Raw genomic sequence first — 26380 nt, 5'->3', positions numbered from 1 at the left:
TAAACAGGTATCGGGCTTGTTTTAGGCCTACAGTACATCAGCCTTCTTACCCACAGTGACCCACAACTCAACTGTTACCTTTAAAAACACCAACAAACCAGCAACACTCTTGAGCTGGGAACACTGACAACTATTAAATTTCAACCTCTTTGACAAATTAAACCCAGAAAAACAAGCCAGTCAAACAATACAACACTTAAACGATATCAACTTTTCAAGCTCTAGAAACAGTCCATAATTGAATTAGGTCTTTCATTGTATATCAGAGGGGGGGGGTATGATGGGCAATTATGGGGCAGGATCAGTCTGCCCACTGGAGTGTGGATCCCACAGGATACAGACGTGCTCAGACAAACAGCTATTTAAATCTCGACAATAGACGGATCTAAATCAGCCTGGTACAAACAAACGAGCGCCTTAATGAGGGTCCAAAAATTACAGAATCTCTTCTTCAGTAAACAAATGAAACAATTTACCTCACTGATGTAAATCCAATGCAGAATGTGAATGCCTAAATGCATCTTTTTTTTTTTTAAAGGAAGTGGCTTACAAAATATCCTGCAGTGAATGTTAATCCTCCTTCATGAATATTTCTATTACAAGGAAATCACTCTGGAATACTGAAGCCAGGAAAGACATACTTAAGTCATCATCACTTCCATTATCCGGTGAAGTGAAGTGAAAATGTAAATGAAGAGACAGGACATGTTAATGGAAATGGAGCAGGAGTACACCTCAGTGAATCTGGACTCCCCTCACTGCAGTTTTTCACTCACTGGGTTCAGTCTTCAATTACAGAGAGTTATCTAACAGTCTCACCTGACACTGAGATCCTCATGGAGGCCTCCAGGGGCCGGTTGTTATCCAGGGCCTGGCTCAGCTGGATCTCTCCCGTTGTTTGGTTCAGGAGGACTAAGTTCAGCTCGTTGCCCATCTCGAAGCTGTAGTGGAGCTGATCCGAGACGTCGGGGTCGTGGGCGGGGATGCGGCCGATCACTCCGGTGGGGAAGCTGCTCGATTTGTCGGTCACGTAGTTGTTAAAGATGATCTGGAAGTTTTTGAGCACGGGCATGTTGTCGTTCTTGTCGACAAGTTTGAGATGGACTGTGGCACGGCTGACCAGAGGGGCAGAGGTGGCCTGGACCACGATAACATACTCAGACCTCATCTCATAGTCCAGGTCTATTAATGCTGTCAGCTCTCCAGAGAAGATGTCCAGCTGGAACACCTCTGGGATGTTTCCCTCCACTATCTGGTACATAATCTGTGCATTACTGCCTTCATCTGGATCTGTGGCTGATATATGTGCAACCACAACACCTATGGGGCTGTTTTCTTCCACCATGATGTCAAACTCATCTTTCTCAAACACAGGTGGGTTGTCGTTCACATCCAGGATTGTCACTTGAATGTTTATTGGTGTTTTCAGAGCAGGAACACCTTTGTCTACAGCGAAGGCCTGCAGGCTGTAAACAGGCACATTTTCTCTGTCTAGTCTGCGCAGCGTGCGAACAATACCAGAGGTGGATTCAATGATGAAGTCTCCATCGCCGTCCTCCCCGCCCTGGAAGGTGTAGAAGACACGACCGTTGAGCCCAGCGTCTCGATCGGTGGCGGAAACCTGGACCACGCTGGTGAACACCGGCACGTCCTCCATCACAGACCCCACATAATGGTCTCTGAGGAAGCGGGGGGAGTTGTCGTTCACGTCGTTCACCAGAATCTCCAGATAGGTGGTGTCAGACTTCTGCGGGATGCCGTTATCCCGAGCAGTGATGGCGAGCGTATAGGAAACCTGGTCCTCGTAGTCCAGCTCCATCTGTGTGGTGACGGCGCCTGTATCAGTGTCGATGTCAAACTGAGGGATGCTGTCATCCATGAAGTAGGTGATGCGGGCGTTCTCACCTGTATCCTCATCTGTGGCGCTTATAACCACAACAGTGGTGCCCACCGGCCTGTCCTCGTTAATGTTGACGGTGTAATGTGAGCTCTGAAACACGGGCCGGTGTGTGTTGGCATCTGTGACGTTAACAAACACCTTGGCAGTGTCAAAGCGTGTGCCGTCACTTGCAGTGACAGTGAGGACATACTGGCGCTCGAGTTTGTAGTCTAAAGGCAGCGCCAAGGTAATGAGCCCCCCTCCGCTCTGACTAGTGATGGAGAATCTGTTGCGGGTGTTTCCGCTGGATATCTGATACGTCACCACACTGTTGCTGTCCTGGTCCACAGCTGACACCGTCACCACGCTGGTCCCCACGGCTGCATCCTCATTCAGTCGCATGTAATACACCTTCTGAGTGAACTCTGGGTTGTTGTCGTTGACGTCTAGAATAGTCATACTAATGCTGGCTGAAGAGGACATGACAGGGTAGCCGTGATCTCGGGCCTCAACTCCAAAGTTGTAAAAATCTACACTCTCCCTGTCCAGCTCAGCTGCTACTACAATCCACCCCGTGCTGTTGTTGATGGTGAAGGGGAAGTGTGGCGTGGTTTCAGTGAGTCGATACTCCAGCCTGGAGTTGTCTCCGGAGTCTGCATCCACCGCTTGGATGTGGATGATGGAGTAGCCCAGCGGCACGTTCTCCAGCACTGTGGCCTGGAATGGGGTGCTGACGAAAATGGGGGCGTTGTCATTAACATCCAACACCTGCACAGTAACCAGGCCGCTGATGTTTGACAGCGGAGGGCGTCCTCCGTCTTGAGCTCGGATTCTCAGAGTGTATTCTTTGTTCGCCTCGTAATCCAAGTGACTCACCAGGTCCATTTTACCTGTCTGAGCGTCGATATAAAACTGTCCCCTGGTGTTTCCACTCATGATGCTGAAGTGAACCATAGCGTTGCTGCCTCTGTCCTGATCTGTGGCAGTCACCTGCAGGATCTCTGTGTTAGGCGCCATGTCCTCTGGCACCTGGACCACATAGCGCTTCTCACTGAACTGGGGGGCGTTATCATTGTCGTCCTCTACCACTATGTGAACAGTAGCTGTGGCGCTGCGGGGCCCGGGGTCACGACCTTGGTCATTTGCCTCAACTAACAGCATATATGCTTCCACTTCCTCTCTGTCTACCAGACCTTTGGTGCGGATTACACCAGACCTCGAATCAATCTCAAATACATCATTGGACCCGTTGCTGTTGAGGATGTGGTAAAGGATGTTACCATTAACTGGAGCGTCCCCATCAGTGGCCCTCACAGTTAACACCTCATAGCCTATTTCTAGATTCTCCCTGATGCTTTCCTTATAGTCCTGCTGCTCAAAAACAGGGTCATGGTCATTAGTGTCACGGACTGTGATAGTGAGGGTGGCCATGGCTGTACGTCGGGGCGTGCCATGGTCGACTGCGGTCACACGGAACACATGTGTGTCTTTAGTCTCCCGGTCCAGCACCTCCACAGTGGACACGGCACCATTGGCCGGGTCCACAGCAAAAAGACTGTTGGAGCGGCTATCAAAAAGAGCTTCTATGAAATACTCCAGCCTTCCTGCCTCCCCCTCGTCCACATCCACTGCTTTCAAAACAACAACAGGAGTCCCAGCTGGCTTATTCTCTGCCACAGACACTTGGTACATTGGGGGCTGAAACTGGGGGCTGCTGTTGATGCTTCTCCTCCTCCTGCTCATAATCCCTGAATCTGACTCAGACGCCTTCTCTAACAGCTTCTCTATGTGGCCCTGCCTAAAGGGGCCCTGCCCCACACGCCAGTGGATGGAGATGGGGTTTACTTTAGATTTCAACCCATTTCCTGTGAGTACATCACACAGCAGGTCCAGCTCCAGGAGTGTGTCCTGCCTCCAGCACAGCGTCTCAGACACAAACAACTCCCCCTTATAGAAGTAAAAGTCACGGCTGTTGGTGACTCTGCAGCGGGTCGGGGCTCCAGGTAGCAGACCCCCCACTGGGAATAAAGCAGAGCCCGCCTGGTGGCACTCTGAGCGGTGGTGGCTGTGGGTGCCAAACAAACTGAGGACCTCCATATCCCACTCAGGTTTTCTTTTACGCTTGTTTGAACAGTTCCTACCGTGAACATGCACGTCGTACTGGCTGGTGATGAGGTGCCTGTAGCCGGAGCCAGCACCTGCAGAGTCCGTGCAGTCCGCCACGGTGTACACAGTGAAGGGGTTTGAGCGCAGCGCGGAGCACTTTATCGAGTCCGAAACAAACACAATGCCCTCCGCCGCGTCGGTCTCCAGGAACCGCTCAGTGAATTTCGGAGCGAGTACCTGATCCAAAGTACACCGTGCATCCTGCTCCACGCCGACCACCACCGTCCTTGGACCCGCATCCTCACTGATGTGAACGGTGTAACACTGCGCCAGCGAAACCAGTTTACACCACCAGAAAATCAACAACAAATCCCATTTAAAGAAGTGCATCGCTCCTCAGTTTGTGTTCAGCTGGGTGTCGGAGTGGGAATTTCTGCAGCTCCTTTATTCCTTTAAACTTTCCGTCTGTGAGTTTCTCTTTGTTGCAGAGGAGCCATGCTCTCGGCGGGCGCACTTCTCTCCGGTTGGTTTTAAAAGGTAAACCCGCAGTAACCTTGTCCGGAGCTGCTCTCTCTCTCCTCTCTCTCTCTCTCTCTCTCACACACACACTCACACTCACACACGCCGGCAACAACAACAGTAACACCTCCGCTGCGTCCGCGCAACTCCGCTTGAATGGTGAAAATGGCTCCTGCTCCCCCTGCGCCTTGAGGCTCCTCATTATCATAAACCTATATGCGTGTGTGTGTGTGTGTGTGTGTGTGTGTGTGTGTGTGTGTGTGTGTGTGTGTGAGAGAGAGAGAGAGAGAGAGAGAGAGGAAAACAGCTCTGTTAGGGGTCTGAGGATTTGACAGAGAAACCCTGACACTGGAGATAAATGGTCACTTCCTAAAAAGCTTCATTCATTAACAGAAAACAAAAACATTTAGACAAAACAGCCAGGTTAGGTCATTTAATTAGATTTTTTTTTAACTTTCAAAACACTTCTTGGTTGTTGTTGTATTGCTGACTGTCACATTTTACTGTATATGCTTTAAAAGTCTGATGTGTTTCCGTTTTATAAAATATATAGATGTCTGTGGGGTGTAATACTTCAAATGACAAAAGAGCTTGAGGATTGTGTGGTATGACCCATTATCCCAAACCACCAATATTTAATCTATGGTCTACATGTTTACATATATCCACCACTCACCTCCAAAAAAAAGGGGGTTTACTCATTAACTGGCAGACATTCCTCAAATTTGAGGTTTTTTAGTGACCTTGTTTTAACCCAAAGAGAGACTTGAAGGTGTTCTTTCATTGGTGGTCCAAACTCTGCCAAAGGAGGACAATTTTAGAATAAAATCAAACCTGTTTAAATGGATTTGTGTTCACCTGTTGTTTTCAGGTAATCCAACAATTGATGTCTTCTGTTTCCTGTTGGTTTTATCAATTCATGGTTTTGTCCATTTCAACCAGACCCTGTTTCAAAACTGGAGTATAATTTAATTAGAAATGTACACTAGTGGATCATAAGAGGCATTTTAGCCCAAACACATTACAATTACTAGTAGCATTACTCAGTTAGAGGGATAAATATGGAAAAAACAGATAAATGCTTATGGACTGGATACAAAGCTGTGCAGTCTTTGATAAAAACTATAAAACAGTTGTGAAACTTGGAGCTCAGCTGAAATGCTGAGTGTCTCTGACACCTAGTGGACAAACTACAGTCACACAGCTGGAAGCTCAGTTGTTATTCATACTGGTGCTTCACTACATTGTTTCCGTTAAAACATTTGCATTTCTACATGAAAATGCAAATTCTTGCTGTGATGCTTGATGCTTGTGGCTACATTATCAATTGCTTATATCATGTTGATCAAAATGTATTATACTGATTGTTGAACAGTCTTAAAACATCCAAAACATCTAGTATTAGTATTAGTTCATTGCATAAGTCTTTACATGCAAAATGGTTGAACCAGTTGTAATCATCTGTAAAGCATATTTTATCTACATTTCTATTAGACTTTCTTTTGTAAATGTGTCCTGAATTGGTGAATATCTCTCCGGTGAATCTTGACTTTTACTAATGAAGGAGAATGTGTGAAGTGTTCAACCAGTTCTCTGAAATAGCTCAGCGGTGCATCTCATGAACCTTCAGTTAGCAAACCTATATAGACTGAGCACAACACAGTGAAGAGGTAGAAGAGGCCAAAGAACAACAGTTTCCTCAATGAGTCAAACGTTTCGTAGACAGAACAGGTTTGTAATCCAACAATGTGCACTGTACTGTAATACTGTATACTTACTGTAATGCTTTATATTACAGTATTTTGCATTTTGCAGTATACGGTAAATATACTTTATACAGATACATACTGTACATGTACTGTAACACATACATATGTATACTTATATACGGTGTATATATATGTATACATATATGTATACACTGTTATATTGACAACATGGCATTTTGACTAACTTGTGTGTAAACAATGACACAAGGACTTGTCATTCTGATGGCAGTGACATCTTCATTCATATAATTTACTTTTGAGAGATAAACTAAGGATTTTGAACAAGTTACGGGCTTTTGCAGGTAATTCATTGTGTGGTGCTGTTTGTACGAATTGTTTCGAGAAATTCAGTTACTGTTTTGCAAACGTTAAGTATGATTTGAAAAATGTACCAAAGTGACTGAGAAGGACTTTAAAAGCTGAGGTTCAAAGTTCATTCTTGACCTTGGAGACAGAATCTCTAAAAGACGTAGAAAAAGCAGCAGCCTGACTGTAAAAATAAAAATAAAAACCCAGGCGTCAAAAAAGGAAAATGTTTAAACAAATCATAATACTGTGACTTGAATCAAGTATCAGGAGATGTGACCAGTTCCATCTTCTAATTACTGTATTTCATATCGATAAAGTGGGACTAAAAGGCATGGTTTTTTTAGAGGTTTAAAGCAAATAAAGTATTTTGCTTTCTTTTCCTGCTTTGATTTGTTTCGATATCTCCCCTCTGTCCTACTATAGTGCATCATCACATTTAATGAATGTGAATGAGATAATTTACCAGACGGTTTTCTGAGTACAGTTTACTTCAGACGATCAGAATTTAAAGATGTTCTTGGTACAAGGTCAGAAAAATGCAGATTTTAGTAATAATCTATTATTTTAGATGACTATACCTTTAAAGAAAATACAGGGGGGGAAAAAACATGTCAACTTCTCTTAAGTACGGGTCATTTTAGATTGAATATCAAGCAGCATTTATCAACTAAAGGTGGTCGGCCAATCAGCATCTCGATGTGCAGTTTTCTGTCAACATGAGACAACTAACAGAGCTTCAGAGGCCAAAACATCTGTCACTGATGCAAAATGATTTAATATTTAAAGAGGAACAATCAACAATCAACAAACTGAAACTACAAAGAGGAACAGTGGTCACAAGTTGAAACCGTATTACAGGGATATCACATACTAGAGCTAGATCAATAAATCGGCCGCTGATATCTCTATCACAGTTTATTGTGGAGAACTGAAATGGTGTTTTTCAACTGTAAAATTCTTTTAAAAAATCCCTTATTTAAGGAATATTTAGCAAAAATGCCTTTTACTATCAGCTGATATATGAATATTGATTGCTTAAAAATTATTCTTATGAGTCTCCAAAATGCATAATTGGTCATAGATAGAAGTAGTCTAATGGGTCTAATACGAGCCACCTTTGTAACAGTGGTGACTTGCAGCAGCCACACATCGATAAGAAATGAGGAATAAAATAAGAACAAGAGAAGCTTTTTACTGTTTTTATTGTTGCTGGAGGCTCTAATACAATATGAATCATAAGCTTTACAAAATAAAAACAAAAAACAAAATACAACAAAAGATTCCCCTCCAAAATGGAAACGGTTAAAGGTTTCCACTGAGACACAAAGACAAACTGTGACCCCCAACAAAGACATAGAAGGTGAGGAGAGAGAAGAGTTGAAGAAGCTGAACAGGGGGGGGGGGTGGGGGGGGGGGGTGGGGGGGCAAACTGTCATGTTATACACAGTGTAGAGGGGTTTGGGGAGGGGGGGGGTTGGGTTGACGTCGTGGGTGTACCCAGTGGATATAACAGTCCGTCCCCGTGTTTGATAAGTCGATGCTCCATCGTCTTTCAAAGGCCACCCTCGTGTTCGCACCGTTACATCGCCCAGAAGAATGACAGTTACATTGACAGTTATAATTTTATACAAATATATCTGGGAGGGGTGGAGGGGGAGAAGGAGGGGGGGGGGGGGGGGGGGGGGCTGTTGACAAAAATAGATGCAAGAAAAAAAATTTGATGTACAGAATAATGACAGCCCCGCCGAGTCTACACCACCTACAGCGCAGTCTGTGTCCGTCTCCTCATCATGGAGGAAGAGCAGGGCTAAAAAAATTGCTCGTTTCAAACTGATAAGAGGACACATCAGCTGTGAGAACATCAGGGATTATTACTACAATGACCCTCACACTGTAAGATTATCATTAACCGTCGTAATACTATCATTATATTCGTAAAGTGGAAGAGAAGAGAGGGGTGAAGAGAGAGAGAGAGAGAGAGAGAGCGTGAATGAATGGCTTCATGGCATATGAGATGCATGAAAACAAAAAACCTTGACAGGAAGAAAAAAAAAAATAAAATAAAACAAATAAAAGCTAAGCATTTTCTCCTTTTTTTGTTTTTTCCACAAATAAACGAGAGTGTAGCACTGAAGAGGCATGGAGGAAGAGAGACGTAGAGAAACAGAGAAAAGATGGCAGAGATGAGGCGGAGAGAGAGAGAGAGAGAAAGAGAGAAAAAGAGAGAGAAACAGACGGAAGAAAACGACAGTAGCATCTCTAGCTTTGGTGTTTGCGTTTGAGCGCCTCCATCAGGTCGACCTTCAGAGCCTCCTGCTTTGACTTGTCAGCCAGAGTCTGAACACTCCTGTGAGGGGAAGAAAACACAGAGAGAGGAGACGCAAGTCAGTAAGTGTGCAAGATCAAATATGAAAAACAGCGAGAAAGAGAGACTGGAAAAGTTTCTCCAGAGAGACGAAAACACGCAAAGTCTGTAAGTTCAAAAGAAAACGTGAATCTCTTTAAAAAAAAAAAAAAAAAAAAAAGTTAGTTATGCAGACATCACAGTCCAATTCTACTTCTCTGTGGGGAGAAGACAGTTAGGGAGACAGTCTGTGAAAAATATGCATTATCACACATTAAATGTAAACACGCTGCACACAGGAAACATTAATGTCGGGCAAATTCAACCAGTATTTAGTTAAGTTGTCATGCAGCTCAAATGTGTTGAAGCAACGTTCACCATCTGTTATATTTTGCACTTTGTTGTTATTTGAAGATATATAATGAACTGAGAACAAATGTATAGCGTTTTATGTGCAAATATAAAATCAAAGTAACAAAAAACGCCATCGCTTTTGCTTTAATTTCATATTTAGGTCACAGAGATAAGGAACAATTTAACATAAGGTGGTAAATACTTCTGGTAATCACATTTTTCTGTTCCTGTTTTCTGTTGCACACATTTCTGCAATGTGTTTTCCTTTGATAGGACATAGAGCCGTGTGCAGAATAAACACACCGTTTTAGAAAACCTTATTAGGGCAACAAACTGCAAAACATCAGAGCTGGTGGCTGCTTTGAATACTCTGACATGGTTAGTGTGTCGCTCCCTCACAGAGATCGTCTGTGAGACTAAGAGATAAATAAAACCTGCACAACATGCCTACACAACTGCTCAGTCTGCAGCACTCTGAGGAGCATGCAAATACATTCATACAGCATAGTCAGTCTCTCTCACTCTCACACGCACACACACAGAGTAACCTGTGAGATTGAACTCTGACAAGAAATTAAAAACCATTAAATGTTTGACTTGTATCACTTTCTATCTGACTTTCTTTGTGCTTTAATCAATCTAACTATGATTAAAAGTGGATCATTAGCTTCACAAACTTCTGTTTACCAGCTGTGGTGTGAAGGGTTGGGAGTGTTTTACGGTAGGTTGTTATATGCAGTGAACAAGACTTTATGAAGAAGTGGAAACTGTGGAGAGCACAAGTACTAGCTGTGCTTTGAACTTTGATATGAACCCTGATGTATATGCAGGAAAGGGCAAAAAAAAAAAAAAAAAAAAAGTACTTTTTTTTTTTTAATGTGACAGAAAATTGACGTCACAGAATCAGTCCCGAGCAACATTGTTAAAGTGAGTAAAATCATTAGTGAGCAGCTGCCTTATTTGACACATTTTTAGCCGGCTAACTTCATCTGTAACATATGGATTTAAGATAAGACTTTATTGATCCTCAGAGGGGAAATTGGCAATAGCAACAGATTCAAGTTTTTATTCATCTCATGTGCAATTAACACTCTTCATTTTTAATACACCATAAACTTCTTGGTTCCCCACACTGCGTGGCACATGATCTCATCCCTGTTCCTCTGCGTCTGGTTTTCTTCACTTTTATCACACAAACCTTTTATTGTGTTTTGCGTTGTGTGTGTGTATATTAGCAGCGCTTTTAACGTCTTCAATTGCTTTATTGTGTTGTTATTGTTTGTAACCTCGCAGCAAAGATAACTCTCTTTTGTGGGACAATAAAGATTGGAAATGAAGTATATTGTAGGGCGACTACTAATCATTTTTTTTCATCATCACCTAACCTGTCCATTACGTTTATAGTTAACTGTTTAATCTCTAAATTGTAGGAAAATAGTGAAAAATAGCCCATCACAATTCCCCAGAACACAAGAAAAGCAGCAAATCCTTACAGCTTGAGAAGCAGGAAACAGCAAATGTTTAGTACGTCTGCTTGATAAATGATTAGTCGATTATCAAAAATTGAAGCCAATTAATGTTCTGTCGTTTCGTTTATCGAATTATTAACTAATTGTTTCAGGACTGTAATATTATTTGTTAAACATTAATTAGTATTGTTTGTTTATATAGTTTATTAAACTAAACATTATTTTAAGGAAAGTGTTTTAAGTGTCTCTTTTCCAATTTCTCAGATTAAAAAGAGTTGATGTAGAAACTACTTGCCAGTGTGTTTTTATGCTGTTGCATAAAATTAGAATTAACTAACTTAACTTCCAGTTCAAGGTAACAATTTTTTTTTTTTCGAGACATCTTTATGTTTTCAGCTCATTATTTGAATTTTGCCTTTAAGCCGTTTTCTTCTGAAAAGTAGAGTGAGACGTCTGAGAGACAGCAGAGAGGAACACCTGGTACAGTACAGCAAAGGACGGGCAACATTTTCCCATTTTCATTTTCTACTTACCGACACTGACACACATAAACACACACACACACTTTCCATGCCGGGCTGTACCACTGACCCTAGTCAATGAAGATCTGACGCTGGGTGAGGACCTGCGACAGCTCCTTCTGGAGCTGCCGGTACTTTTGGTTATCAGGCAAAGACTCAATAGATCTGGAGCACAGAGGAGAGGCAGCAGGGGAGGAGAGGTGACAGAGGGATCGACAGGGAGGGGTGGGGGCAGACATTGATAAGAATGGCAGCAGAAATGTGGGCAAGAAGGCAATAAAAAATAAGGTTGGTGGGAGAGGTTGAAGAGAAGGACAGGAGGAGGAGGAAAAATAAAGGAAACTGAAAAGTTGAGCAGCAAAGGTAGGTTTAAATAAAAGATAAGAGAAATGACACAAAAGAGGTAAGAAAATATCTGTTGAACAAGTCAACAGACACAAAAGTAAACTGACTCAGCACACAGTAAGACTGGTACAATTAGGAAAACAGAGCTGCTGCAGACGCTGCTGATGAACACGCCTGTAAAAGGAGAGAAGGTGGTTCAAGTCATCTAAACAGCTCATGTAGCAGTACCTTAGTCCGTTGACAATGTCCTTGGTTTTCCCAAAGTAGATTTCATTCAGTGTGGAGCGAATCTTGTTCTCCATATCCTGGAACAAGAGGAGATATTTTTTTTAACTTTTAGCACCATTCGTAACCTCAACTTTCCATTTTTTGACTGCAGTTAGTAGAATCACAGGTTTAGGTAGGTCAGAAAAGTAAAAAAAAAAATTAAAAAAAAGCAGGATATTAGCAGTTAAACTGACTTCAACAAGGCGGCCAATGTTGGCAATGTGGGGTGAGGACTCTCCAACTGTCTCATCTTTTTCCATCTGTGAAGAGGAAAGAAATCGGGTTAATGGATGACAACAGCGCAGCTCGACAAATCAGCTTGCTGCGGTTTTGTGTAGCGTACCTGTCTTGTAAGGCTGCCGCCCAGGTTCATGGTACCGGAGCCGGTCTTGGTTGTCTGGAGCCACAGCATGACGGTGGAGGTGAGTTTGTAGTGAGCAGTGCGTCCGCTGGACTTCTCCTGTTCGCACACCAGACACAACAAGCAATGAGGCGATACTCCAAACTGTTTAAACTAAAGTCTAAAGTTTGACACTGCATCACTGTCTCAGACTTATGATGCATCTCTAACAAGTCACCGATGTTATCGCCTGCAAACATCATGTAAAAGTTGTGTTTTTGTCCGTCTTGATAACAATTATTTGTTTATTTACTCCTGATGTTTTTCACTCCATAACTGCTGGATTAGAGAAATCCTCTCTCACCTTATAGTGCAAAACAAATTAGATTTAAATAAATAGTTCCAACACTTTATTTAAAATATCAATCTTTTCTTTCTTTGGGTTTTTGTTTTTAGGAGAGGTTGTAACACTTTTTCTCTTTGATGCCATTCTTGATAAGTGTCCTGTAACTCGTGTTTCAGACCAGATCATCGAGACAGATAATCTTCAGGCAAAACTGCATTTTCGTTTTACACACCAGGAGTTTGGAGTAATTTACAGCACAAACATCATTTGGAAACACTGCTTTCCTACCATACATTCAAACGCCGCATTCAAAACAGGTTTTATGAAGAACGTAACAGTTTTTAACAGTCACGTTCTCTCTTTTACGCCTGTCATGTCCTCTGTAGTCTGTGTTAACTTCACTACGCTTCCATTTTGGTCTCTCTTGTAAAAAAGATAATGAATCTAAATGAGCTCCGGGTTAAATACGTAATCAAGTAAAATACTGTTTAAAATGTATTGTTTTATAACTGTAGAATATATATATGTATAGGTTTTGGAACTGCATGGGAGACTTTATAAAGTTTAGATAATAAAGGGAACAATAAGATTGGGCAGGAGGAAGTTCAGATGTCAACCTATTTCATATCGGCTGATTCTCACCTGCACCTCCACCACGTGGATGGAGTCCCAGCACCCTTTGATCTTCTTGGATCCATCGCCAGCCTTCTTGATGAGAATAACTCCAGCGAAGCCATGATCCAAGTCCCAGAGGTACACAGAGGACACGCCACCCTCAAAGTACCTATAAAACAAAGATATTACAAATCACAAGATCATGACACTGCCAGTTTATTAAACCCCCCCTTGTGATTGCTTCGCTGGTACTCACAGGTCTCTGTACTGGTCGAAGGCGTTATTGGCTTCAACCTCAAGTTTTCTCAGGCGAGCTGAGGGCATGGCACCGTCTTCGATGGGAGGCTCATATTTATTACTCCACGGGGATCTGATGTACAGAATTCAGTGTTAATGTGCATCAAATTCAATGATCAGCTGTAAATAATAATATGATAAATATATGTTTGACAGTCCGACATCAACCCTGACCAAGCATGAAATGAGTCTAAACTTTTTTGGCAGCTAAATTATTTAAATATAGTGAATAAGTAACATAAAATTTGAATTCCCCAGTTTTATACTGTCGTCTGTTTCAGGACTTTGTCCTTATGAATAACCATCCTGTCATGACACATACCCTCCCACTCGTTCCTCTGCCGTCTGAAGGGCCAACTAGTCAAACATTATTGAAGAATTTATATCAAACTGTGTGTTGGAGTGTGTTTGTCTGCTCCAAAATCCTTATTTTGAAATGTGTTTTTCTTCTTCATACTTCAATCGGATGTTTGAGCTTCACTGTGCAGAATGATGTACCTGAAGTCTGTTTTCACATTAACCTGCTGAAGGAGAAAGTTTCTCTCTGCTCAACTTACGTCCCAGTTAAAAGGCGTGCACCTTGGAGCATGATTTGTGAAATCACGACTAGTTTGGAAGCCAAACATGGTTCAATTTATAATGAATCATATTTATATATTCATAAATTCTGGATTTTTAATGAGGGAGAAGGAGTAGATGTAATTTTAAGAATGATTAACTAGGAAATTTAACTTTTGTGTGGAAAAACCATATCAAACAGAAATTATTATTCAAATTTTTATGGCTTAAAACATGTCAGGAGGGAATCTTTAAAGAAATCTGTGTGCACAAGTGACAAAATTCATCCAGGTACAGAAATAACTCTTCGCTTTGAGGATTATGTTTTCAGAGCTTTCATGCACGCTGCAGCTTCAGCCTGGAGCCTTCTGGTTTCTCTTTGTGAATTTAAATCATTGCTGCACAACCTATGTGCTGTATTTTAAAATCTACACGTGTGTCTCATTGATTGAATGTTTTAGATTTGTTGTATTTCACTTATTTGGGAATTTAACCAGTTATTGGGTTGTTTTGGGGAGTCTTAAGTTGCCTTTAGAATATAATATTTTATATGATTGTATTGGAGATTTTATTCATGCTTTATAAGTGCAGTGTTTCACTGAAATTGTGATGGATTTTGAGACCTATATTGTATTTGTTTTACACTATTTGTCTCTTCATTTTGGCCAGGACACTCTTACAAAAGGAGATTTATAATCCCATTTAGGTTATCCCTGGTTAAATAAAGGTTAAGCACTTAAATACAAGACAACAATAAAACTGGGCATTCCTACATTTCAATAAAAGGTGGATATTTTACCCTATTTAATTACCATCCATTAGCAAGTCAGCTATTACTTTAGTCTGAGTCATTGTCTGCAGCCCATTTTCCCACGACAGATTGATGATGCAGTTATCGTTCCTTGTCTGTGACTAGAAGTGCAAACATAAACTCGACCTGTAGGAGTCGCCGTCTCGGTTGTAATCACAGAGCAGATAGTCTTTCCCCACCACCTTGTCCCGAGCAATCTTCAGGGGCTGGTCCACAGAGGAGAGGAGGTCCTCACACAGACTGGGCACCTGGACGCAAACACGGGGAGAAAAAGCTTAACACAGCACCGCAATGTTGTTCTACTGCACACATTCTTCAGAACAGCTGGTGCTCATCCAAAGAAACTTCTGCAAGAGTTTGAAGCACATCTGAACTTTTCAGACACTTTATTAAAAGTATTCTGTATGTCTTCAGAGTAAGCAAGAGATGCACAAACAAGCTGTTTTTGTCAATTCAGACTTCCTGTAACAGCTGCCAACTTTAAAAAAAAAAAAATTTTTTTCCAGGACTGTAGAGGAACTGGACAGACTAGACAGAAAAACAAGAGAATCCTGGCATTTGATATCCTCATTTCAGGTAAAAACAACAAAAAAAAGAGACTTTATGTTCCCGTCTTTCTTTCACATTCCAGCTTGACTCAATAAACAGAGGTTACTGAGTGGAGCCGGAATAAAATATCAGTGAGAAACATAATATCTAGAGGATAAGGGGGTACAAATTACTTTTCACAGACTGACACGGACCCCTCCTTTATGTCCTCTGCATCAGAGCATAAACACAAAGGAGGCCCTGTTTTCCTTAAAAAGCCCCCACATCCCCCAACACACACTCACTCACTCACACACACACACACACCTGGCAGCAGACCGGGTGAGATGAGGAAAGGGGGGGGGGGGGGGTGGTAGAGGAGAAAATGGAGAACAGAGAAGATACAAACAGGAAAGAAGGAGGTGATTTCAGGCGATTCTGAATTGCTGTGAAGAGTTTGAGCAGAGATGACTGAGCCAAAAAATGGCTTGCAGTGGAAGTGACTGACAGCTGCGATAATAATCACTAACAACCGGACACAGTGAAACGGGTTGAGGAGAGAGCCGATGCCTGGGGGGAGAGAGGTTAAAGGTGAGGGAAGAGGAAGGTGAGCAGGTGGGGGTCTGGCTGGAAACTAACGGATATACCCATAAAACAAGGTGCCATGCAAACACTGGTAAAAGTGTGATTTGATTTGTGTCTGATTGAGCTTCATTTGTCGGACTCAGCCGGCACTGCTGAGCTCTGATGATTTCCAAATGAAATCTTTTGTTAAGAAAAAGGAGAAAATTAATCTTACAGGCAGGAATTTAAATTGTTACCAGGTGAGAACAGAGAATTTAGAATAAAATGTGACTTCCTCACTATGTCCAAAAATAATAATCATAAAAAAAGTAACAAAAAATACCAAGAAGACAATATTAAATGCTGAAAAAAAAGCTGCTTTTCTCTGTTTAACATCACTTCAAAGACATTTGAAGACATCACCATTGGCTTTAGGAAATTGTCACGTGTATTTTTTTTAAGTTTTCTGACGTTTTATAGGCAAAACAATTTTCAGAGAAAATAATCTGCAGATTAATCAACAATTAAAATAATCCTTTAGCTACTGCTGATGCTACCTAGTATACTTTAGATCTGCTCTTACACAACTATTTACAGGGTGATTTAACACAAACTAAATGCTTTCACAATATATTACCACATATGCAATTAAAGTAGTGCTGCAACTAACAATAATTTGCATTATCAATTAATCTGATGATTATTTTCTCTATTAATCAAATAGTTGTTTGGTCTTTAAAATGTCAGAAAATGGTGAAAAATGTAGATCAATGTTTCCCAAAACCCACAGCAGTCCACAAACCCGAGATATTCAGTTCACTATCACAATGTGAAAATACTCACATTTAAGAAGCTGGGACAAGAGAATTTTAGTATTTTTTCTATAAAAAATGATAAATTATCAAAATAGCTGCCGATTAATTTCTTGTTGATCGACTAATCGATTGATTGTTGCAGCTCTGAATTGAATGGAGGTTTTATTATGATCTTTTCCAGCATGCAGCAAAAATGAACCCCGAATTTGATCACACAAATGACTCAAACTATTTGTCTGTTGCCAAAAAATGTTCAACAGTGAAATCATTATCATCAATATCATCAATATCATTACTGTTATTACTGTTTTTACCGTGTTGTTGTTTGGTTTTTTTAGGTAAATTTTGAGACTCAAGCAATAAATGAAAACTTTGGAGCAGAACAGTTTCACTCTGAGTTGTAAATCAAAAGTTCACCAGTTGCTACTGGCCTGCTAACTTATGTAGTCTCTACAACACATATGCATTGTATTTAAAGGTGAACAAAGTCTGTGTTTGTGGGTGTGTGTGTGTGTGTGTGTGTTGCACATGAGGATGTTTGACAAGATAACCAGAGACAGTAACTCACCAGGTCAATGAGGTCACTGAGGTTCTTCTCGATCTGCTGAGGAGGCAGACGCCTCATCAGGTCCAGGGCACAGTCCAGCTGCTGGTCATTCTGAAACACACACAACCAGCAGAGACAAGACTTAACACACTTGTCTATCACATCACTTCAATGTTTTACAACTCAGCAGCTTTCCCAAAACTGGGGGACTTTGGAACTGGAATCAGTTTCACCAAATTTGCAACATCAGATCAATTTCTGCTCCCTCATTCTGACACGTTTCACTCATCAAAACAAACCATAACTGTCTGAGACACACGCATGAGCATGCAAAGGTCCTGTAGGACTCACAACTGTTTCTGAAACCTGACGCTGCAACCATCTGAAAGGTTTACTGTTATGCTGCTGAATGTGTGTGATGTTTCAATTTGCTATGTTCAGTTTTGTCTCCAAAACAGAACAAACAAAAAGACAAAAACAAAAAAGCCAACATTGTTGAAGAATGCTTTTCTAACAACAAAAAAAAAGTTATTTTAGCACCGAAGATAATCCACATATTTTTAGATTTACAAATAAATAAAACAAAAAAGAAAAGTGAACTCTGTGAGGACAGACTCAGCATCTTGCAGACAACTAGAACACAAACTGCTCTGGAAAAGTTTCTGCACCGAATGAAACTCCTGAGGAAACGCAAGGCTAAGGGTTTGATTGAAACTGTTCAGTAGCAACAATATTAAACATTTAATCAGGAATATCCTAAATCAAGCAGTAAGACTGTCATCAGAGCATGTTTTAATTTAATGGTATATTGGTATTTTTTGGTCTGATCAAACTCTGTCTTGTTTTTCGGTGATAAACTCGCCAACAGTTTAAATGAAGCTATCCTCACTGAACCCAGCAGAGCCACTTTGAGATGAAAAAAACAAATATTGGTTGATTTTATCTTTACTTTAGCATGTTTTTACATGTGCCACATCTCTACTTTTGGTGGAAAGAGTTCACATGTATTTCATTACTATATTCATGCTGAGGGTTAAGAGAGTTTGTTCAAATCCTCTCTGAACCTTCCTGCAACAACACACTTCACAGGACTCTACTATCCATTTTTAAAAAGTGAAAATAGAGATTCAACATGTTTTAGGAGCAGCAGGTTAACTAAAGTGGATTGACTCCACTAGTTTTAAAGAAGGTCCATTTTAAGTGTGAACTGTGTAGCTGTAGGAAAATATATACTAAGATATTTGATAAGGACTCAGTATTAGCAGATGCTCAGTATTAAATGACTACATCAAGCTCTGCAATGATAAAGACCTGCTACATTCTGTATGAGGGTACGAGGGGAGCGAGCCCAGTTGCTGTGCAGAAATATTCACACCTTGCAGGCAAACTGTGCTTGCAACTGTGAGAATACAGACGCAACGTTTCCAGCTCAGTAGACTGAACAGCACTCATGATTTGTCATGTGAGCATTTTGCAGAGTAAAACAACTGTTAGAGAGATGAAATTGTAATTTGGACCCCGAATAGTCAAAAGTTTGAATCACAAAAGTGCAGAGAATTATTCTGTGTGTGTGAAAACTTTAAAACACTTAAGTCTGTGACGTCAGTGCAGAACTGTGTGTCAGCTGTTAAAGGATGGACTGTATATGGCTGTGAGACGCGTGTCATCTGGGGACATGAGCACAAACAGCATGTTAGGCAGCAGATATGCTGAATCAATACCAGCTAATGATCAAACAGCAGTAGGTTAGAGCTGAAACTATTAGTCAATTAATACATTTAATTGCTTCAGTAAGTTTTGAAGATGGAGAAGAAAATTAATTTGTGCTGTCGATTTAGTAATTTAACAGAATCACCCCCTTGCTATTCTGTCGTCATGTCTACACTCTCACTATGGATCGCTTGGATTTAATGAGGTTTTATTTCGATCTTGGACTAAGATATGTGGATATAATTCAGGTTTTGGCTTGTAAGCGCAACACTGTGTATCTATGAGATCCCTTAATCCCTGCGGATATCATCCGGTTCATGAACACCCAGCTTCAGCAAACCTGAAGTAAATCAAACAAGTTTAACCCGCCCTTCATTCACCACACGTCAGCACATCAAGAAGTAACTGACATTACAGGGAAAATGTCTTTTTTGTCGCTTTATTCAAACTTCTAGCTGCCTGAATGCATTCAGTGCCCTCTACAAGAGGAGAACAGGCAAAATGGATAAATTAAGAGCATTAATTAGCTTGTTTTCCCTCTGTGGCCCATCCTGAGCTCCGTAAGAGTAAACCATGGCAAGCTTTGTAAAAGATATACGTTTACAAGACATTATTTTTCACCATAATCTCAGAACATGCGCTGTTTTGTTTTCTTGCTGCACAAAACTGTCAATACAAGTCAGCAAAAGTGTGCAGTTTAATTGGTGTGGAAACCCATCGCTCCAAAACCCAAACCTAAGGGCCAGACACCTGCTGTGACATCACTGATAGGGGTGTGGCCACGACTGTAGCAAGTTTGAAACTTTCACGTGTAAAATACATTATAACGCCTGCAGTGAGGATGTCCCTACAATCTCTGATCCGACCTCCTTTCCATACACACACACACACTCACCAACCAGCAGGTGTCAGTATTGCGGTGACAAGCACACAATCCCTCACTGTCTTCCCACCCAATAATTACTGTCAACTGTGTTTAAAGTGCAAGAACAAGCCGTTTGCCCTCTGCACCACCTATGGGCACCCACAAGTTTATTTTCATAGCATAATAAAGTGAACTAAACAAACGGCTTCCTGGAAGATATGAAAACCATGAAGGCACTGAGTTTAGGTTTTGTAGAACGGTCAGAAATACTGTTAAATATGTGTTTTTTTTGTGATAGTCAAAAAACAAACATTCAAAACGTCACCATCATCAGTCTAAAACACCAATGACCCTAAAAGACTTGAATATAACTTAAGACTAAGTGAAGTCAATTCCTTTTTTGGGAACATGTTTGAGTTGTTTGCTGAAGTTTGTATTGTTATGTACTTGGACACTCAACACATATCTGATAACGTGCTTTTCCAATAAACTACTATTTGTGAAGCAGCAGGCGCAGTATTTGAACTCTTGTAGATAAACATTCCTGTTTGTTGTATTTAGCATGTAGCATTCCTTAAAAGTTAAAAGTCACAGTAAAAGTTTTCTCTTTCACTGCGATGGACTCTTGGTTGTGCAGCAGTTTTAGGAAAATGTAAATGTAAAATAATAAAATGTATAATAAAAAGGCAAGTCAAATATAAACTACATCAGGAACTTGGAGGACACAGAGCAGACAGGACTCATAGCATAGCCTTCCCCCCGGGGGTTTCTCTTCCTTAAATATGCAGTGAGGAGCAGGATATTAGTGAGCAAGGGAGGACAGACCAGCCACGACACGAAACCCTGGGGAATGTGTGGGGAGAGGAAGGCAAGAGTGAAACAGGACTAACAGAGGGACAAAACACGTTTTTCAGCTAACCCTACCAGGGAACTGGCTATGCTACAATCATTTTCATCGAAGCATTATCAGCCAGTGCCATCAAATTCACTTTACCTTGGTCTAGTCCTACTAGACACCAGTCATACATATTTCACCATGACTGCCTTAATTACACAATGTTACAGTGCCTGAATTTACTTTAACATCAGCGTTATACAACAGCTGTTACCAACCTAGACCAACTTGCTGACCACTTTCACCATATATCTTACAAAATACTCTATTAGTATGACCCTGTCATGGTAAGTGCGTTCATTTCTACCATTACAAACATACTGAAAAGTGCTCATGAAGAATGGCGGCTGACGTACAGTTTAGAATTGCTCAAACAAATCTCAAGGGAAAAGAGGACTTATTTGCATTGGAAATCATTCTGAATTGTGTCAATATCGAAATCAGCAACAGAACAATAGCAATAGTTTTCTGCATTAACATGTTATTTGTTTATTACACCTGTTTTATTCTCTTGTCTTTTAGATGTTTACAAACCCCTGCACCAAGGCTTATCTATGAACTAACTGGACAAAATCAAATATCATGATATTTTTACCAAATACCTCGATATCAATACTGCAACAATATTGTAGGGATGACTACTGATGCTTTCACAAAATCTTTACACAATGAGATTTTTGATAAATAATAATCAATAATATGGATATAATGACTGGTAAGTTCAGAAAATGACATCACTTCACTGTAATGTGGCCTTTAAAACCAGGAAAAGACAACACTTATGCCATATCATGATATTATAATACCCAAAATCTAAAACAATATCTGGTCTCATATCACGATAGATATAATATCTTTATATTGCCCAGCCATGAAAGTAACTCCTCTTAAGTGCAGTTTAGTATTGCTCATCCAATCCCAAAGCAAAAGAGAACTTATTTGCATTGGAAATCATTTTGAATTGCGTCAATATCAAAATCAGCAACAGCACAATAGCTTTAGTTTTCTGCATTAACACATAATTTGTTTATTACACTTATTTTATTCTCTCATCTTTTAGATGTCTACAAAACCCTGCACCAAGGTTTATCTAGAAAGTAACTCCTTTTAAGTGTGTAAACCTAACAAAGTATACTCATGCAGCTGCTAGCTGGCCAAAGGACAATGACATGTTATAAAGAAGGAGAGCCCTATTTCCATAAACATTTTTCTTAAGAGTGACCCTGAACTTAACAGATGTTTCTAGGCAATGCCATTTCCTCTCCTCCAAGTTGCTTTTTTCACCCCTTTTATAATCTCTCTTAGCTGATGAATCAGTCTGCTTCATCAGACACCTGCGCTCCTTGACACCGTGTTTACCAGCGCTCCTGTCTCGGTGTAAACACTAGCTCAGACCAACAACCCCGGGGTCAGGGGAGAGCTGAGCCAGCAGGATGGATGAGGTGAGGGCAAGGAGAGTGGGCGACTACGGAGAAAAGCCAGCTGCTCTTCCCATTTCAGGCATAAGACATTTTAGGCCATGTTGGAAGTGCTGCAGAACATTTTTTTTTATAAACAATACAAAAGGTGGTGCTCTATTATGCTGGAATAGTTCAACTCAAATATTAGCTTTCGTCAAACATAAATAAATGACTAGTCACAGTGATATCACTGCCAGATATACTTATGACACAGGAGAAGTTCACAAACAAGCAAATAGTAAAACATAATTGCTAGTATAGTTTGTAGAGATTGTCAAAGCTTCACATATTCAACAGAAAAATATAGATAGAAACTGATATTAAACTCGCAAAGACAAGACCAAACTCGGAAAGCAGGAAAAACTTATCAAAAAGGAGGTTGACAGCTTGTCATGGTTAGGAATAGGAGGAGCAAGCAGTCTTATTTTAGCTACAGGCAACCCGGCGCTGGACTATTTTAGCCTGTGTGTATGTGCGCGTGTGTGTGTATGTGTGTGTATGTGTGTTAGGACTCCTCTCTCACACTATTCACAAACTTGTGTCAAATCCAAAACATCCTGTGCTAACTTTATGCCTGCTGGGCATCAAGCTCGGCTAATAGCTAGCCGACTAGCTGGGAAGAAACAGCAGCTAGCTTAGCCATGAAGCTAACTCATCCGGTACGCAGAAGTTTCTGTTAGCAGCGCAAGTTAGACATGCATCGTTGATTTATAGCCGGCACTTGGATCCCCTCCTGCTGCTGCTGCTCCTGCTCCTGCTGCTCCTCTCGGGTTACCACCCAACACCTCCAAGCTAGCGTTAGCCTAGCTTTAGCAGCACACAGTTAGCAGCAGCCCCACCACCCTCTCCTCCGTCCCCGTCTCTCCCAGCAGCTCCACCGCGGCCCTCACTCACCATGTCTGCGGCGGTCTGCGGCGGTCTCAGCGGGGCAGGGGAGCACGATTTCACCGATGACTGTACACCTTAGCTTCAGTATGGCTTATCTAAGCGCTCCTCTTGTCTCTAGTTGTCTTGTTATTGTTCTTTTCAGTCGCCCCCGCAGAAGATGTTTTGTTCGCCTCTCCCTCGGTGAACCCAGCCCTGTCAGCGAAATGTACTTCCTCAAACCGGGCTACAGGAAGGAGGCTGCCGTCAGAAAACAGGGCCCCGTTTTGCATGTCCGGGTCACTCCGGGCTTTTCTCTGCTGCAGCCAATCGCCGAGGAGCAAGAAAGGCATTGCCAAGTATGGAAAGAGAGGAGTGGTGCAGTAAGCATGCAGTCACAGAGGGCAGCAGATAGACAGATACGCCAATGGGTGCTTATTTTCTTTTTCGATCACTTTTACACACATAAATGTATTTTCAGTAAGTCTAGGTCCCTCCTGCCTGTTTTTAAAATTGATCTGACTCTATTACGTTTTGCAAAAAATGTTAAAGCTATGAAAATTGTGCTTTATTTACAACGTTTCTCAAAGATCTGTGTTGAAATGTTGTTTTCTTGATTTGCTCCTTTTCTCTTTTTGTCTTTTATTGATCTGTTTTAAGTTGTATGTTGTTTTGTAATATATGACTTGTTAAATAAAGCCTGGCAGGAAACAAAAAAACTATACCACTGGGGTTAGAAAAAATTCTTCCTTTTCTAATGATGACTGGAAACACACCCTCAAGACCACAATGTGACTTCTATTGCTTTCATAACCCCTGTTTTCACATCAGGCATTGTGCCAATCTAAATAATTTATTGTATTTTTGTCTGAATCTTAAGTATTTACTATTTTTCCATCTTTATTTTCGTTCACAACATTGAATACATAGATATCTTCTTAAGTGCAATTATTACTCTTTAATACAGTTTATGATTTTATCACAATTTGGTTTAAATGAAAATCTCAGTCAGTCATGCTGTAATATAGGCTACTGTATATTCGAATAAATGTCAGTAGGTCACTATTATGGTTAATTTAAATACTGGCAATGGCCATAATTCATGTGCTTTATCTTTATTATCAGTTATATTTAGTTTTGTTGGTGTCTGTCCAGTGGAATGGGATATGAATGTTTAATATACTATATTATATACTATAATATTTGCATTATAGTGATGCAAGACTACAAGTGGGTTTAATCATGTAGCAGCCTATTGTAGTGCCTGATGTAGTGCTTTGAGCTAAATGCAAATGTCATCATGCCAACATGCTCAAAATGAAAATGCTAATTTGCTAATGGTAAGCAGGTGTAATAGTTACCATGCTTAGTGTGTTAGCAAAAAGTTTCCAATTAGCACAAAACACAAAGTACACATGAGGCTGATGTTATTAGTTTTGCAGGTATTAAACCAAAGTATTAGGCTAGTTAAAACTTTGACCTGATGATGGCACTTGATGAAAGGTCAAAGGATCGCCAAAGTTATTACACTTCTTCCTGTGGGGAACACCATAACCTCCATCCAATAGTTTTTGATACATTTCACTCACACTCAAAACCACAAATGTCAACCTTATGGTGGCGCTAGAGGAGAAGTCAAGGGATCACCAAAGTTGATAAGATACATCATCTGACAACCATGAATGTCTGCACTACATCTCATGGCAATCCATCGCATAGCTATTGAGGTTCATGCTATCCCTGCAAACCCCACCCCAAACACAAATAGGCCACTGATGCCAGGTCATATTAAATGTTTCTATCATCACTGCTTCCATCGCTGAGTGTTAATTAGTCATAAACTAAAGTAATGGAAAAGTCAGAGGATTACCAAAGAGATGATTCATCCTGAGGAGGAAATGAATGTGTACCAAATTTCATAGCAATCCATATCATAGTTGTTGAGATATTATACACTCAAAACCATACATATATGTCAACCTCATGGTGGCACTACATGAAATGTGGGGACCACCAAAAGTGTTTAGGCATAATGGAGATCTGTACCAAATTTCATGGCAATCCATATCATAGCTGTTGAGATATTTCAGTCTGATGTTCATTGATGGTCATTCATGGTAAAAAGTGTTTTGGTGGATTTGGTGATTCCTGTGGTGACTGGAGGTTCATTAATGCTATTTTTTGTAATTAACACTGCTTTATGTTAACACTTCTTGTAATGTGAAATGGTGCTAATACTGCTGATCACAGTGATAATCAACACCCAACTCAATGGTTTTGAAACTTTCATTTGTCCTTCGGTTGACTGTTTTGATTTCCTGTTTTGATTTCCTGTTTTGACAACTGAGGCTTCTTCAGGATGATCTTCCACTTGAGTGTCAATCACAATTCAAGTTAGAGCTGCAAAAATGGATAAAAAAAATCACTTTTTTGATTGGTAGAGAATAAAATGACAACCAGATGTAAGGTTTTTAACATTTAACTGTTAAGAACATTTTAATGTTCCCCTGCAGACAGTTTTAATCAGTGGAATTGTCATAGTTGTTAATTGAAAAGTGTTCCTAATATTTTGCCCCCTTATGTATGTTATTAAGGTGGACAAAATATTAAGAACACTTTTCAATATAATGTAGTCCAACACACCACCACTACCCACCACAACCTCTATAATAAACGTAAAGTAGAAGTATAACCTTTCTGACAATGTCAACAAAAACTGAAAATGTATAAGCTTCATAAAAGTTGGATTTATTGCAGAGCTGTTGTATTGGATTGCATTAGATTGCACAGGTGTTCCTAATAAAGTTCTTGTTGTGTATATATTGCATGGGTATGGTAACTTCTCACCACTTCCAGTATTCTAGGTTAATGTTTTTAGTGCCACTAGCTGGCATTTCTCAAGGGTTATCTATTGGGAGGAGCATGTGTCATATAAAAATGGATGTATCTATTGTTTTTCTCATTCCAATGCTGAAAATCTCTATATCGCAGCTATCGTGACATCGTAAAAATGTGCATTCTGTCCCAAAGCTGAGTGTGCGTCCTGTAGCTAATGTTTGTAAATATGAAACCTGCTTGTATAACCTCACAAACATCTGTGCATTTTTGACTGTGCGTGGGCAGCAGCATGTTGGCTTTCAGCATTTAGTCTGCTGGAAGGAAAATAAGAGAGAGAAGTATAACAGAAGGAGAAATTCATGTGTATAGTCCAAAAACTATCAATGTTACCAGGAATACATGGACTGTTTTTGAAAAGCTAGACATATTTTCAATTAAAGGAATG

The 26380-nt window shown here is 40.6% G+C and overlaps 2 protein-coding genes across 4 annotated transcripts in view; both read right to left on the bottom strand.

The window, feature by feature from the left end:
* Positions 1-4798, bottom strand: part of celsr2 (cadherin, EGF LAG seven-pass G-type receptor 2) — a 64304-nt gene extending 59506 nt beyond the window's left edge. For both annotated transcript variants that reach the window (XM_067587323.1, XM_067587324.1), the window contains exon 1: positions 820-4798. In XM_067587323.1, coding sequence (XP_067443424.1) covers positions 820-4375 — 3556 coding nt within the window. In that variant the 5' untranslated portion in view covers positions 4376-4798. The remainder of the gene's footprint in view (positions 1-819) is intronic.
* A 2969-nt stretch (positions 4799-7767) lies between these two features.
* Positions 7768-23382, bottom strand: capzb (capping actin protein of muscle Z-line subunit beta). Of its 2 annotated transcripts, XM_067587321.1 has the most exons (10): positions 23128-23381; positions 17325-17414; positions 14976-15097; positions 13440-13553; positions 13211-13352; positions 12226-12342; positions 12077-12142; positions 11844-11920; positions 11341-11435; positions 7768-8929 (listed from the first exon to the last, which is right to left on the bottom strand). In XM_067587321.1, the coding sequence occupies exons 1-9, from the start codon at positions 23128-23130 to the stop codon at positions 11342-11344; spliced, it is 825 nt and encodes a 274-aa protein (XP_067443422.1). In that variant the 5' UTR covers positions 23131-23381; the 3' UTR covers positions 7768-8929; position 11341. The 2 variants fall into 2 exon arrangements, with proteins under 2 accessions (XP_067443422.1, XP_067443423.1); XM_067587322.1 differs by lacking the exon at positions 11341-11435 and having other exon boundaries at positions 23128-23382.
* Positions 23383-26380: the final 2998 nt, after the last annotated feature.

The sequence above is a fragment of the Thunnus thynnus genome, chromosome 4 (genome assembly GCF_963924715.1).
Source record: "Thunnus thynnus chromosome 4, fThuThy2.1, whole genome shotgun sequence".
In the NCBI taxonomy this organism is placed as follows: domain Eukaryota; kingdom Metazoa; phylum Chordata; class Actinopteri; order Scombriformes; family Scombridae; genus Thunnus; species Thunnus thynnus.
Note: the sequence above shows the minus strand (reverse complement) of the source record. Positions and strands in the feature narration are given on the sequence as shown.